Source organism: Phytophthora infestans, genomic scaffold (assembly GCF_000142945.1).
Source record: "Phytophthora infestans T30-4 supercont1.2 genomic scaffold, whole genome shotgun sequence".
In the NCBI taxonomy this organism is placed as follows: domain Eukaryota; phylum Oomycota; class Peronosporomycetes; order Peronosporales; family Peronosporaceae; genus Phytophthora; species Phytophthora infestans.
The window spans coordinates 665886-681201 of NW_003303757.1; the positions used below are offsets into that span (position 1 = coordinate 665886).

The window sequence follows — 15316 nt, forward strand, 5'->3', positions numbered from 1 at the left end:
GTCAAATGTTGGCAGTCTAGACCTTCCATAACAATCAATTTGACGCGGGAATACCAAGTTCCTGTCCAAATGGTTGCAGAAACCTCGCGTAGCAGACCCGGGCGCCGACGACAGCAACGAGACAGCAGCATGTGACGAGCACCTCACTCTTGTGAAGGACGCACGCGTCACCTGGAGCCCAGAGCCACATGCAACGGTAGCCTGAAGACTGGAAAATGATGTCTTAAGCGTAGTTCCAGCGGAACATGGACGCGCAGCATTGGCGACGCCGCGCAAGCCATGCCGTCGACCAGCTCCGCAACGCCACATTTTCGATCTCTATAAGAGCTTTGGCCATTTTAGAGGTTTTCTTATAAGGAGATGTCACTGTTCTCGCTCCCCCGTCCAATCACTTGCGATTCCGCATTATGGACACCAAGCGTTCACGCAAGGCAGCAACTTCGCCATCCTCAGACACAGAGAGCGACCTCCAGGCGGATATGGCCACGTCATCATCCTCTGCGTCCCCGTCCTCTCTTGGTAAGCGCACACAAGATGACGCGTTAGCAGCAGCCGAAGCTAAGAAACAGCGCAAGCAAAAGCTTAAGACTAAAAAGGATCAAGCGGAATCAGAAGCTCCGTTTGAGACCAAGAACGAGGCTGAGCAGGTGACCGCTGTACTAAATGAAGCCGCGCAGCCTGTAGAATTGATGATCTCGAACGAGGAGGCTGTGGGTCTCAATGCTGCAGTCGCAGCCACCGCTGAGCCAATACAGGAACAGATACCAGCCCCTCCGCCGCCCAAACCGCGGAAAGGACGTCGTGTTCGTAAGACTAACTTGGAGAAGATGGAGATCCTGGCGTATGTGGACCAGGGAGGCTCGCAGGGAGCTGCAGCCGAGAAGTTCGGCGTGTCACGTACCGCCGTGACTAAGATGGTGAAGGAACGAGCAGCTATTTCAGCTCAGGCGCTAGTGGAGAGCGCAACAAGTAGTCGCAAGGTGCTACAGTATCAACACAAACTCAGTGTCATTGAAGATATGCTGTACAAATGGCAGCTGCAGGTCGAGTTGGATGCACCGGGGGTCAAAGTCACGGGAGAGCTGCTGCAGTCCAAAGCCATGGAGTTCCGCAACAAAATATTGGCAGATTATAGCAGCGAACTGTCAGACGAAGTGATCATGTCGCTCACGGACTTCAAGGCATCCAACGGATGGCTACACAGGTACATGCAGCGACGCAGTATGCGCTCACTCCCGAAGCACCACACGCCACCAGGAGCGACGTCGATCACTCTAGACAGGATGACGCCTGACCAGCGTGTCCAAAAGGTACGCGAAATACTAATGAACGTAGCGCCAACGTGCATCTGGAGCTTGGACGAGCTGATTCTACGACACCGCACGACATCAGCAAGACTGGACTCGGTCGTTAACATGGACGTGCGTAGTCTGGAGCGTATTTCAGTTGCAATGGCAGTGAGTGCGTCGGGGGAGAAGCTTCATTTGCAAGTCGTTGGTAAAGATCCGAACCCGGAGTCCATCAAGGACGTGGACACATTGGCGACGTATGGTGTCCAGTATCGTGATCACTGTCGGGCTGCACACGACGCGCCTACGATCACGGATTTCATCCAGGCAATGAATCACGAAGCAACAGCGAGAAAGCAGATTTGGTATCTGGTTCTGGACAGCTGCACAGCTCACGTTGCTGCTGCGCATTCGCTGAATCCGTCGGGATCGTTCCGAAATGGCTTCAGCTTTGACTCAATTGTGCTGCTCTTCTTACCTCCTGGACCTTCGGACGGCGCTCAACCTCTTCACCAAGGAGTCTTCAGATCATTCAAGTTGCGATTCCGTCGTGAAATGCTGCTGACGCTGCTCCACGAATACGAACAGTGGGCCGCCACGTCAAAGTCTATTCAACAGAACGAAGCAGTTCATGAGGACGGATCTCCTGTAATCGAATCCTTTGATGTCCATGCTAACACTCACATACGGAACACGCTGAGCTGGCTACACATGGCGTGGGAATCCGTGCCTTCTTCTTCTATTCGACACGCATGGGCCGCTTCCTTGTACCTGTCAGCGCCTGAACCCGGCGATGGTGTCGCCAATGCAGCAATGATCGGAGAAGATGACAACAAAGCGTATGCAGAGCTTCTGACGCTCTTGACTAAAGCGCCAGCTCTTCAGAAGGCGCTCGGACTGGATTACACCGAGAACTCTGGGCAGTTTATGCTGGAACTACTGGATTTCGACAAGTCCGAGTCTAACGGAGCAGACGAGCTTGTCAAAGACAATGATATCGTCGTGGAAAGTTTAGCTGCACAAGGACTACTCCGTGACACGCAGAGGGCTTTGGTGCTGGACAGTATCAAGGTGGATGATCTCCCGGTGCTTACGGCAAGCGAGGCTAACGCGACAGTATCGCGACTGTTACAATTTATGTCGCAGGAGAACGATAACCTGTTGACTCTATCGGAGCGGCGAACAGGACGTGCAAATCTGTTGATTCTACAGCGTCTAATGCTCAAGGCTCGTGAGAGAGAACGCGAGAGAGACGCTGCCACAGACTTCACTGTATAGCGAAAAGAGTTGATAATCTGCGGTGTCTACACGATGGGTACGTGGGGTGTTCCATGGCAATAACATTGAAAAGATGAATACATACGCCCGCAGAACTGTTGATTGTATAGGGGGCGAAACACAACACAAAGGACTGAATTGACATGATGCTGTCAGCTCTCGGCTGGATCGCCTGCCTCCGCGCCATGCTCCTCTTTATTCTTGTGAAGTACAGGTGCTGAGCTTATCCGTGTCACGCTTTTGCCGCTGCTATTTGTCGAAATCGGCGGCAACTTCTTGCTACACGAAGCATGTGAAGGACTGGACTCCATCCCACCGGATCGACCAGCCCACTCCGCTTCTTTACGAGCTTGACGCTTAGCTTCTTCTTGTCGTTTTTTGCGTTCCAGGGCAACTCGTTCACGCTGGCGCTTCAACGCAGCCGCAGATAACGGACGCCGCAAGAAGAGCCGGTTGCTACTGTCCCGATCGTTTACAGAGGCCATAGACGACTGCATGCCAGTGTCTCCCGTGATCCCTGTCAGCTTCAACTTGAAAGTGCTGCCTGGTCCTGCAGCTGCAGTGACTCGTGGATCGTCCGTGAAGTCAACAAGAAGACTCGTGCAAGCACTGCTGGTGTCTACGTCCGTCTGTTCTCGAACGTCCACGACGCAGACTGTCTCGACGCCAATTAGCGACGCATGTGTTGAGCCTGAACTCCCCAACGCTGCAGTACTGGAGATCTGTGCGTTCACAATGGCAGCCTGAGACGCTGGAGATGTGGTACCGAGTGCCTCGATCTTTCCACCAGCATGAACGTACACGTGCTTGATACGCTCGTTCCGTTCCAATGCCTCAGCCAGCACCTTGATGCCATCTTTGCCGATCTGGTTATTCCTTAAGTCGACTTGACGCAAGCGACAGGATGAAATACTCAGCACGGCAGCAATGGCTCGTGCCCCTTCACTGGAGATCGCGTTCCCTCGCAACTGAAGCTCACGGACATTGGTGGCACTACGCAAGAGAGCAGCGATGGCGTGCACTTCTTCGTCCCCCACTCCGCTCTCAGGAAGCTTCAGGATGCCACCATTGCGCTCGTCATTTAACTCCGTGGACACGGTCAGAGCGCGAGACTTGACTTCATGCACGTACCGCAGCAAGGTTTTCCGCTTTGCGTCTTCTTCAGTGGTCAATCGTTCCTGCATCCAGCGAGTTTTGCGCGACAAGTGTCCGATCTGATCGTTTTTCGCTGCTAGCTGCTCCTTGACATCAGCTAGGACGTCTTCGCTGGAGATTATAGTGGTGAGAAGAGCTGCGATGCGTTCGACAAGGAGCTGCTTGGTGTTGAGACTCTTCTGAGCTCGTTTGAGGAACGTGTTGACTCCCATTCGTTCGAGAAAATCGATGGATCGCTGCTGAGCTTTCGGTGTGAAGTTAGCGCGTCTGGCTTTGATGAGTAGCAGACCACCGTGGAAAGCTCGACACTCGACGAAGAACCGGCCGTTGGCTGCTGCGGCTGCGTCGTCTGGATGTGTCGCTTCTCTCTGATGCCCTTGCTGGTTATCTCCATCGATTCCTGTGGTCATTGGGACGCCCGACTGCTCCATAGCCAACGCCATCTCCGCCATCTTCTTCTGGGTAGCTTCAAACTTGATTGCTTGTGCGTCCAGTTCGTCCTGTTTACAACGAAGAGCTTCTGCGACCACACGGTTACTCTCAGCAGTCGAGTGGAGTTTGTGTGCGAGTTCCGCTCCTTTCTCCTGCAACGTCGTGAGTTGTGCTTGAAGCTTCTTCGTCTCTTCCTTGCTCACGATTTTGGCTTCTTCATCCGCTTGCATCTTGTTGAGCAGGAAGGCCACACGTGAACTCATGGTCTTGATCTTCTCGTCGAGTTGCTTACGCTCATCTGCTTCCTTGAGTTTCGCCTTCACTTCGTCACTACAGCGCAACGACAATTGCGCGTTGTGTTTCTTAAGGGCTTGAAGTTGTTCCAGCAGCACTTTCTTGTCCAGTTCGGACTTGACGCGTGCTTTGCCTTCTTGAGTGCCTTCTTTAAGCAGTCGAGCGTTCTTCTTCTTTAGAGCAAGCAGCTCAATCTCCTTCTGTTTGAGTCCGTCGATGGCTTTCGTCTTCCCCAGTTCAGCCAGTTTAAGACGTTCCAGAAGTTGGAAGACTTTTTCAGCCATTTCTCGTAGTTGATCAGCAGAGTCGCGGTTCTCAGCTTCCATACGAGAGCGCTCCTGTTCAGCCTTATCGAAGCGAGTCTGTAACTCGAGCTTGTCACGTTGCAGGTTGCCATTCTCGATGAAAAAGTTCTTGTTGGCGTCAATCTGTGCGCGTTTGGCTTTGGCTTCAAGTTGGACCTGCGTCTCAAGCTCCTGGTTGCGAGCATGCAGCTTTCTGGCCTTGTCTTCAGCGGATGCGAGTTGATCGTCACTCTGTCGCTTGGCTTCTTCAAGCTGTTGACGCTTCTCCAAAAGCTGGTACTGCTTCTCTTTGCGTACACGGAGTTGCTCTTGTAAAGCTTCAAGCTCGACTTGTGTCTTCATCTTCATCTCGACATTACAAGCACGTAGCTGGTCGCTCTCGTTCCGCAGCAAACGCACTTCTTCAGCTCGCATCTGACCTTCACGAGTAGCTCGAGTGGCAATCTCTTCGTGAGTCTTGGCAGATGCCAACAGAGAAGCATAACGCGTCTCCAATGTCTCGAGATCCGACTTGAGTTGGGCTGTCCTTGAAGCTAAAGACGAGCTCTGCGCTTCCTCGTGCTCTAGGAGACGCAAAAGCTCAGTATTGTGGTCGGTCAGCACCCTCACTTGAGTTTCGCGCTCCTCAATTCCGGTCTGCAAGCAGTGAGACCACTCAAAATGTATCACTGCTCGAAGTTATCTTGTCTTAGAGAGAAGCGTACCTGCGCTTTAATGAGTGTAGTTTCAGCCGCACGAGCTTTGCTTTGCAGCTCGAAGTTCTGGTCACGAAGACTGCGGTTCTCTTCTTCGAGCCTGAGCTTGTTCATCTTCAACGTGCCAATCTCGTCGTCCATTGCATTAAGCGAAGTCAATAGTTGGGCGTTTTGACTACTCAGAATTTTCATCTGCTCATCCTTCATGGCGAGCGCCTCGGCTGCTCTCGTCTCCTTTGTGCCTTTATGAGTCATCGACGATACCATACCCGCTGCATCGGGGGGCGGACGCTGCAAAAGAGAAAAAAATTTGCACCATTATTTAGATAGACCCGCCATGCAACAACGTCAAGTTAAACCCTTGTACCTCGAAGCCTGATCGAAGTGGCGACTGGCTCATGGTTGCAATCGCACACAGCCAGCAGAAGCTTGTCGGTCTTCACTTGCAGCACCGCAATACTCGAGCCTCGGCTTGGACTAGCAGAAAAGTGCCGGCCTAATCATAGCATTCTGTATGGTATCTAATTCGGTCTGCCCTGTTGGCAATTCGAGCCCTTAGACACTTAGCAAACAGAAGTTGGTGGTTGGAGCAATTCCATTCCCGAGTTCTTGCCAAAAACTTCTCGGTGCGAGCCACGATACGGATTCAGGTTACCATGATCTTTAGTTCGTGTCTGCTACCTTTGTAGACATTTTGTAGACTAAAAAAATCCGGGTTCGACGCCTAATTCCAACATATTACGCAGTCGTGAATGAGTCAGCAACCATAGAGCGCTACGTTGGATGCGAATTTGCAATCGTCTCACAGTGGAATCGAAGCAATCGATTGATGTTGTGGTGGTGTGCTTTTTTGCTGTTCGAGCTGGCATCTTGCTGTGTCGGACCAAGGAATTGTGTGTACGTGTAGTCATTCTTCTATCGGCACGCAATACAGATCGACCCCGTCGGCGTATTCACAAAGCTTGCTTGGCGTCGCAACCTCAAACAAGTGAGCCACTTGTTGGTCACCGCCGCCAACTTAATCGCTGTACTAACCTCTATCAATTTAACTGAAATCAATTTAAAGAGGTTGCTGAGCTGATGTCGAAGTTGTCGTGCAAACCCACGCCTGTCAACCTTTAGCCAAATGCTGAACCATTTACATATATGCCGGATTTGGGGCATCATTGGATTACATAGATTATGATCCTTTAAGGGCTAGGGCTATCTTTGCAACGAGCAATGTTTTGAAAACATTGCTTGGCTACAGTATCAGTACAGAACAAGTGCACAATGGTCATTTGAACATGTACAGTACAGTATCCAGCCTTCGCCCACGCGCCTTGCAGCAAGGCAAGAAATAAAATGTAGTCGTTAGACAGCAAGGCTTGCTGTCTAACGACTACAATTTATTTTTTCTGGCGGGAATTTCCTGTGAAGGCGTCAGGTCACCGTTGTACCGGCACAGCAATTCCAGCGACGCTGCTGCGTATGACAGCGAAAAGGTAGCCATGACACCCTTTACATGCACCTTCAGTCTTGAAGCTGGGGAGCACAATCTTCGCTGGGTCTACAATGCAATTGCGCAGTAATGTCACCGACAATCAGAGAAAATATCCTTGGTGTCAAGGTGGACATGCCGCTATCCTGGCGGCTGGAAACCATGAATGTCATTCCCCGACTTACCAAAAACCTGCCCAAGTCACGGCAATGCAGTCGAGGGAAGACGGAAAGCGATTCATTTGCCCACTTGAGCAATGTGGACGCGGCTTCAATCGCAAGTACACACATGAAGACCCACACAGGAGACAAACCCCATGTCTGTCGAGCAGCGGTATGCGGCCGGCGATTCGCCACTTCTAGCAATCTCGCGCGGCATATGCGTCTTCACGGACCCTTACCTCTCATGCGGTGTCCTCGAGACGGCTGCTCGCGCAGTTTCTTAAGCGACGTCCAGCTTGCGAAGCACCTGAAGCAGCACGATGCCCCCCAGACGCACGCCTGCAAAGTTGCGGGGTGCACGAAGGTATTCAGCACTACAGGCAATTTGAATCGACACCTCAAGAAGCACTACACGAGCAACAAGCGTGAGGAGCTTGTACAATCGGCGCTGGCAAGTTGGCAGGTTCCTGACGGACACGGGGCAGATGTTAATACAGACGGTGTTATGATATTAGTGACCCCTGCCCCAATCGACAAGCCGTGTGACGAGGCCTGGAGCCCCGAGACTCTCGAGATTCTCGGACACATGCTGCTTAGCTGAAGTGATGAAATGGCTTGTAAGTGTGTTGATGTGGTCAATAATCGAAGTTAACGATAACGCAGAGTCATACAGTAACATGTAGTTACCTCAAATTAAACTTCTAAGTTATGTACAGTACTGTGAAAATCAGGAATTTTGCTGTTCGAGTTAGCATGAAAGAGAAAAGGAACACAGTGTTCAGTGTAGCCATAAGTTATGGCCCATAACTGACACTGTACGCTCGAGCAAGTTCCACGTTCGAAAGAAAATAAGCGACCTGCCGAGCATCGGATACATGTACATGTACAAGATTTATCTGACACGTAGCATTGCATTTGTAGCCGTTCGTGTTTTCATATCAAGGAGTGGAATCCCCCACTTGGATTTTCCACTCGAGTGTCTCCAGTGTCTGTGACGGGGGCTCCGTGGATATCCCCCGGGAATCCCGGGGGATATCTGGGGCTGATGTGCAGTCGTTTTCATTGAGGGATACATGTATTGCAGGCGTATAAGGCCGCTCGTGGAGAGGGTCGAAACACTCTTACAGTAGTAAGAAAACGGTTTGATGGCAGTCATCTCAAAATTAATGCATGATTAAATCCGCCTAGAATCTGTAGGTGCACTTAAAAGTACCGGTAATTGTTTCTTGGATTCCCTTATTTACGTGGTTTTGGGAAATCCAAAATTGGAATCATCATGAATGTTGTGTGAGCGAGAATCAAACATTTTTGCACAAGGCAGGACAAACCAGCTGGTATCTCTAACTGACCTGCAACTGTATGGTCTTGATGACCTGAGGCTGCCGCTGACGAGCGGCAAATCGCCCCGTCCGAATCGTGTGTAAGACATCCATCACGCTGCGCTTGTCCAGCGAACGGCGTGTGCGGTCTCTGATTGCGCTCTGTCCTTGGCCAACACCTGAACATCCCGCATCACGTTTTCGAACAGTTTTGTCGGTCTCATTCTCTAACTTGCCCGATACTACTCAGGCATTTCCAACCAGCAAGCCACCTCTAGCTAATCCAACCCATCAGAATGCAGGACATCCAACTCGATCCCATCGAAATCCCCGCCGACATGAACCCCAAACAGAACAACAGCGGTAGTCGCGCATTCCAGTGCCCCGATGTGCACTGCGGACGCCGGTTCAACCGCAAGTACACGCTGACAGAGCACATGAAGACGCACACGGGCGAGCGCCCTCATGTCTGCCGTGCACGTGGCTGTGGCAAGCGCTTCAGCACCTCAGGTAACCTGTCCCGACACATGCGTCTCCACGGCGCCATCGAGCCTGTGCATTGCCCAGTGAAAGGCTGCTCCAGCAAATTCATGAGTGACATCAAGCTGGCCAAGCACATGCGCACGCACTACGTCCCGCGGACACACACGTGCAAAGTTCCCCAGTGTGGCAAGTCGTTCAGCACCACCGGCAACCTTAATCGCCACCTTAAGAACCAGCACACCGAACAGGAGCGCAGGAAGTACAAGACACCGACTCCGTCTTCGCCGTCTTTAAGTTTTATTTGCAGCACCCCCACCAACCAGAAGTGCAGCACGCCTACACGCGAGAGTCCAACGGGTATTGACCAGGAATGGACAGGCAACGCGTGGGAACTCGCTTCCGAGTCGACTGAGATGGACCTGCCGGCCCCGTTCGAGACCGCGTGCACGACACCATGGACCCCCGAGATGCTGGACATTCTGTCCAAGATGCTGCTCGACTAATAAAGTCGACTAATAAAGTGAACGTGTAAATCGAATTAGGCGATAGTGTGTATAGTAACTTAAAGGATGAATCAACGATTTTGACCAGCACGATGCTGCCTCAGTAATAATTCACACAGCTAGCGGACGCACCATCAGGCGCTTGGTGAAAACTTCCACATAAGCAAGCACGAGTCGAAGGAAATAGCGTCGTCCAGTCGTGCCACTATGCGGACAATTACTGTCGCCACCTGGGATACCGTAGCTTGTCTCGGTGAGACGCTCGTGTGTATACATGTACAACCTGTATTAATACCGGTACAGCTATAATACCGGTTTTAGAGAGCTAGCCTAATCCTGGAGCTATGGAGCTAATCGAGGAATCAAAAATAGACGTAGACTAAGTATTGGGGCATCTCAAAATATCCACCACAGAAATTTATTTAATGCTAATCCAAAGTTTTGCTCCTTCTCCAGAAACTAGAGTTTGATACCGTACATTTTAGCTGTATACATACGGCTGTTGGAAATCTTTTCCAGAGCGTGGCGATTGCTTTCAATGAAATTTATAGAATCGTTATTTCTTATTACTGTAGTACCATTGTCATAAAGAAAGCAGTGAGGAGGCTAACTACATGAACGCTTTCGAGAGTTTTGCTGCAATAACGAGAGTGTGAAACTGGGACGCCAAAGCTTCACATCATATCACCTGCGTTGCAACAATAGCAAATACACTTGTATCACATTCGCATGTCATCGATATCAGCTTGCTATTAATACATAGCAATGAATTCGTGCTTTAGAAAGTGTTCTTTATTCGGATTAAGAGGCGTTAATGTTTTCGTTGCCAGTCCGATTGCCCGTAGGCATCACCGAAAGCAGCAGATGTGGGATAAAGGAGATGGCTAGATCATGCGCGAAATTCTGTGTTGTGTCAGGTCAAAGAGCCAACTCGCGCAATTACGCTATTAGCGTATGTCTTTACCGAAAAGAGAACCGTCGACTGGAAGCATGAATCTCCAGGCTGTGGCAGCTGACTGCACTTAACCCATCTACACTTTCTTCAATGTGGACTATATGAAGGTGCTCACTTCAGTCTATTCTTGGCAATGCATGCATTGCCCTCCATCGCAGACGTGGTTTTGTGCTGTGGTGATCAAGAGGACAAGGACGTGGGGGAAGAGGAGCACGAAGCCAGCTTACACGACCACCCCGTATGTCCGGTGTCTTCCGCTTGTAAATGAGCGTGGTGGGACTGCTGAAAGGTTTTGAAGAGAGCGTAGTGGTTAATGCGAGGCGGCGTACGTGGCGTATGTGGCTGTAGGTGTTCTGTGCAGTTGTGTTCATGGGTGTGTATGATTTTGTGGTGGGAGCTATGTTATTGTCGTCAGTGTGCCCGAGCGGTCTAAGGGGGTAGACTCAAGTTCTACTGTGTTCGCACTCGTGGGTTCAAATAATTGCTGTTTTTGTTGCTCGTCACATCATTAATAAGGGAATAAACCGTTTTCAGAGTTTATGCTCCGTCGTGTCCACTTTTGATTGCACGGCTATGCAGCCACGCTCCACTTTATTTTTGTCAAGGATAATGCATCTCACTATCCTGGTACACTGTACCTGCTGTACCTGAGACCTCTCTAAGGTGATTGACTGAACTACACCATTTCAGGTTCGTTCTCCCCACCGCAGGAGCTCGATACAACCACCCCAGAGCCGACTTGCACATAGGACCGGGCAAATCTCAGTTCAAAACACCCAATGCCTGAGTTCAATACACACAGGTGTCTCTGCGAAAGTACCAACTTTTGTCATTTCGAGACCATTCGAGAATTCGAGACCATTCGAGAATTCAAAGGCATCCATCCATTCATCGCTTCGCATCGCGCCCACTTACGTTTTGGCAGAATGGGTAACACTTACCCTGAAGACGTTCGTGAACGTGTCCTCGAGGTAGCGAAGGGGGCTGAGAACTGGCGATTGGTAGCAGCTCACAACGAAAAGATATGGAGGTAGGAAAATGACAAAAGCTGGTACTTATGCAGTAATAGGCAAAAAATAAAAGAGACACCTGTGTGTATTGAACTCAGGCATTGGGTGTTTTGAACTGAGATTTGCCCGGTCCTATGTGCAAGTCGGCTCTGGGGTGGTTGTATCGAACTCCCGCGGTGGGGAGAACGAACCTGAAATGGTGTATACTATTGTATAGTGTACGCCAGAGTGTACAGGCCTCTGGCCTCCTCACCACTAATTATTCAATTCACTCTTCTTTTTCTCCCTTTCCTCCCAAGTGTCTACTCTACACGTCTGTTCCCATCCGCTCACCGTAACAGGTTATGAGCCCAAGCCAAGCCTCAAGCGACGACTTCCCGCGTCTTATCGGCGCAGAGAACTTTGATGTCTGGAAGGCCCGCGTGTGCGCAGCCCTCGACGGCAACCATCTCCTCGGCTTCGTGACGAAGGCCGACTACGACGGTGTATCCGAGGAAGAGAGCGATGATAGCGGGAGCGACATGTCCGACATAGACGACTCGCCGAAGTCCAAGCCGGCTGAAGAGATTGATTCTGATGCCGTCGACTATGACGAAAGCGACGACGATCTGAAGCCCCCGTCCGACTCTGATGATGATTCCGGAGACAGCAACTCGACGACGAAGGAGAAGAAACCCTTCAACCGTCCCCTTAACCGCCGCGATGCGAAGCGTGCTGAAAAGCGCGGGGCTCGACGCAAGCCTAAGCCGCTAGCCCCTAGCGAGCAGCGCCGCCAAGAGGCGAAGACGAAAGCGTTCCTGATGAAAACAATGGACAACACGCACGTGCGTCTAGTAAAGGATCTGAAGACTTCTTACCAGATCTTCCAAGCAATCTGTGCTAAGTATGAAGGTGCCGCCTTTCATAGGGACCCGTACTTTATCCAGCATTTCCTCATGAAACTGAAGTACGAGGAGGGAGGCGATCTTGATGATTTCTTTCTAGAACTGGAAAACGCGATGCATGCTATCTCAGAAGCCACCGAATCGGTGATGACGGAAGGACAGAAGTCAATTTACCTGTTCCACGCGTTACCCAAATCATGGAAGGATGATCTCCGTGTTTGGAAGGGTCAGCGGAAGTATATCCCGTACGGAGAACTTAAGGCCAACATCGAACGGAAGGTGACAACCGATCTGAAAAGAGCCTAGATAAGAACGATTCAGGCAACGAGCGCAAGGTGTTCAACCAAGAGCGCCACGATGTCGGTCTTATTGCTGTTGTAGCGACTGTCAACGCCGCAATCAGCTTGACTGCCCAAGCCACCGTGAGCCCCGAGCCCACCTGGACTATCGACTCTGGATGCACGCGTCATGTTACGCATGAATCCCAGTGGTTCTCGACCATAACTGCGAGCAGCGGCTCTATTACTGTTGGTAGGAAGAACCAAATCCCCATCGAAGGAATTGGACAAGTCAAGCTGGAAGTCATTGACTCCAAAGGCACCAAGAGGATGCTCACCCTCCATGATGTGCTGTATGCTCCTGAGCTGAAATTCAGCCTTCTCTCGGTACCGGCAGCCGTGAAGCATGACTTTCGTTTCAGCTTTGATTGCAAGCAATGCGCCGTGCAAACCGATGCGAAGTTCAAGATCAAGGCAATGATGGCAAACCATGCCGATCTATACCAATTCCAAGCCAACCCTGTGATGAAACACGAGGCTCTTATTGCCACCTCAGGTAAGCAGCGTTCCAATCTGCTGTTACACAAAAGGCTCGGCCATCCTAACGCTCGCATTTTGCATGATTTATCTAGGAGCCAAGCCATTAGTGGTCTAGACAATGATTCATCTGTCGACCCGCAAGCACAGTTCTTCTGCACTGCATGCACATTAGCGAAGTCTCACCGCTCTCCGTTTAACTCTAATAGAATTGTTGAACGTGCCAAACACCCTTTGGAAAAAGTGCATACAGATATTTGTGGTCCCATACCTGTTCCCAGTCTTACTGGACGCCGCTATTTTCTCATCTTTATTGATGATTTCTCTCGGTACATGTTCACGTATCCGATAACGAACCGAAGCGAAGTATATGAGTGCTATGAGGACTTCAGGAAGAAAGCCCTGAACATCTTTAGGAGCGACGTCAATGTCCTTGAATATCAGCATCCTACTGAGAACTGTGACATTCAGGTTTTGCAAGCAGACAATGCAAAGGAGTATGAAAAACTCGGGCGCCAGATTTTCCAGAAATACGGAGCACATGCGCAGTTTACGAATGCATACACTCCTCAACAGAACGGTGTTTCCGAACGACGCAATCGAACCATTATGGAGCGCGTTCGAGCCCTACTGCTTGATGGCAATCTTCCCAAGCAATTGTGGGCGGAGTGTGTCTGTCATGTGACCACTCTGATTAACATGACACCCAGCTCGACGATAAGCAGCCGTACACCATATGAACTTTGGTACAATCGCAAACCATCCATGGACTACATCAAAGAGTTCGGATGCAGTGCCTATGCGCATATCACAGAGCAATACCGTGATAAACTTGATGCGCGAGCACGTTTGTGCATGTACGTTGGCCTTCCCGAGCACAAGAACGGCTACCGCCTAATGGACGTCAATACCCATGAAATTGTCTACAGCCGTGATGTAACCTTCAAAGAGGACGAATTCCCTCGTTTGGCAAACCTGACAAACCCTGAACAATCATCACAGATGCAACAATCGAATGTGCAAACGCAACATCTTGCACCTGTCCCTGCAACGACAACATCTGCAGCGCTGTCCAGACTGCCCCCACTCAGGGAGGCCCTAAAACGCTCGCATTACACTTTCTGTGGGGAGACGAAAACTGATCCTCCTTCCTCTCCTAAGCCTAAAAGACTCCATCGCGACTCAGTCGGCAGGGATGTAGCCCTCGATTCCGAGGAAGATTTACAGGAGAAAGAGCAGCGCAGGACATTACTGTACACATTACTAGCTATTCGGTATGTGACAGAGCCCACTACGTATCGAGAAGCGATGAGATCCCCTCACGCTAATCGGTGGCACAAAGCAGCCAAATCGGAATATAAGTCCCACATGGAAAACAACACTTGGGTATTGGTATCTCCTCCAAAAGGAAGGAAGATTTTAACCAGCCGATAGGTATTTGTTGTCAAGTACACCGGCACAGGCGACATTGACCGTTTCAAAGCGCGTCTAGTGATAAAAGGGTTCCTTCAGGAACATGGCATTGATTACAACGAGATTTTCTCACCTGTTATCAGGATGGACGTACTCAGACTCCTTCTCACGATCGCAGCTCTGCTCGATCTAGAAATTCACCAAATGGATGCCAAGACGGCATTTCTTAACGGAATTCTGGAGGAGGAGATCTACATGGCTCAACCGGAAGGTTTTAAAATCCCGGGTAAGAAACACCTGGTGTGCAAACTCCTGAAGAGCCTGTACGGGTTGAAACAAGCTCCCCGTGTCTGGTATCAAACGTTGTCTGCCTTCCTTCAGAGTCTTGGGTTCCAAAAACTCATTAAGGATTGGTGTGTGTTCATCCGCACTAGTGACGGTAACACATGCTATATCGAAGTGTACGTCGACGACCTTTTAATCATTGCGCCTACTCCAGCCCTCGTGAATGAGCTGAAATCAGCCCTGAACAAGAGATTCTCCATGACAGATTTAGGGGAGGTGAAGTACTTACTCGGCTGGTCTATTCAACGAGACCGAAAGAGTCGAACGATATTTATCCACCAACACAAGTACGATACGAAGGTCCTTGACCGCTTCAGCGACTACATTCCGTACCCTATTGCAACGCCAGCAGACCGGAATGTTAAACTCTCCGTAAGCAGCCAGCCCAGCAGTGAGGCAGAGAAAGATGCGATGAAAGATATTCCGTATCGCGAAGCCGTTGGCAGTATCATGTATCTCATGGTAGGCACTCGACCCGACATGGCATTCTACATGCGCGA

At 50.4% G+C, this 15316-nt stretch overlaps 2 protein-coding genes across 2 annotated transcripts; one reads left to right on the forward strand and one right to left on the reverse strand.

Moving 5' to 3' along the window:
• Positions 1-2232: 2232 nt before the first annotated feature.
• On the reverse strand, positions 2233-5848 carry PITG_01301 (uncharacterized protein; the record flags this gene model as incomplete). The annotated part of the gene is made up of 4 exons (XM_002907929.1): positions 2233-3058; positions 3134-5389; positions 5458-5739; positions 5816-5848. 4 exons carry the CDS (start codon positions 5846-5848, stop codon positions 2720-2722), a joined length of 2910 nt encoding a protein of 969 aa, XP_002907975.1.
• A 1170-nt stretch (positions 5849-7018) lies between these two features.
• Positions 7019-9394, forward strand: PITG_01302 (uncharacterized protein; the record flags this gene model as incomplete). The annotated part of the gene is made up of 3 exons (XM_002907930.1): positions 7019-7525; positions 8174-8218; positions 8711-9394. 3 exons carry the CDS (start codon positions 7019-7021, stop codon positions 9392-9394), a joined length of 1236 nt encoding a protein of 411 aa, XP_002907976.1.
• Between the last annotated feature and the right edge of the window lie 5922 nt (positions 9395-15316).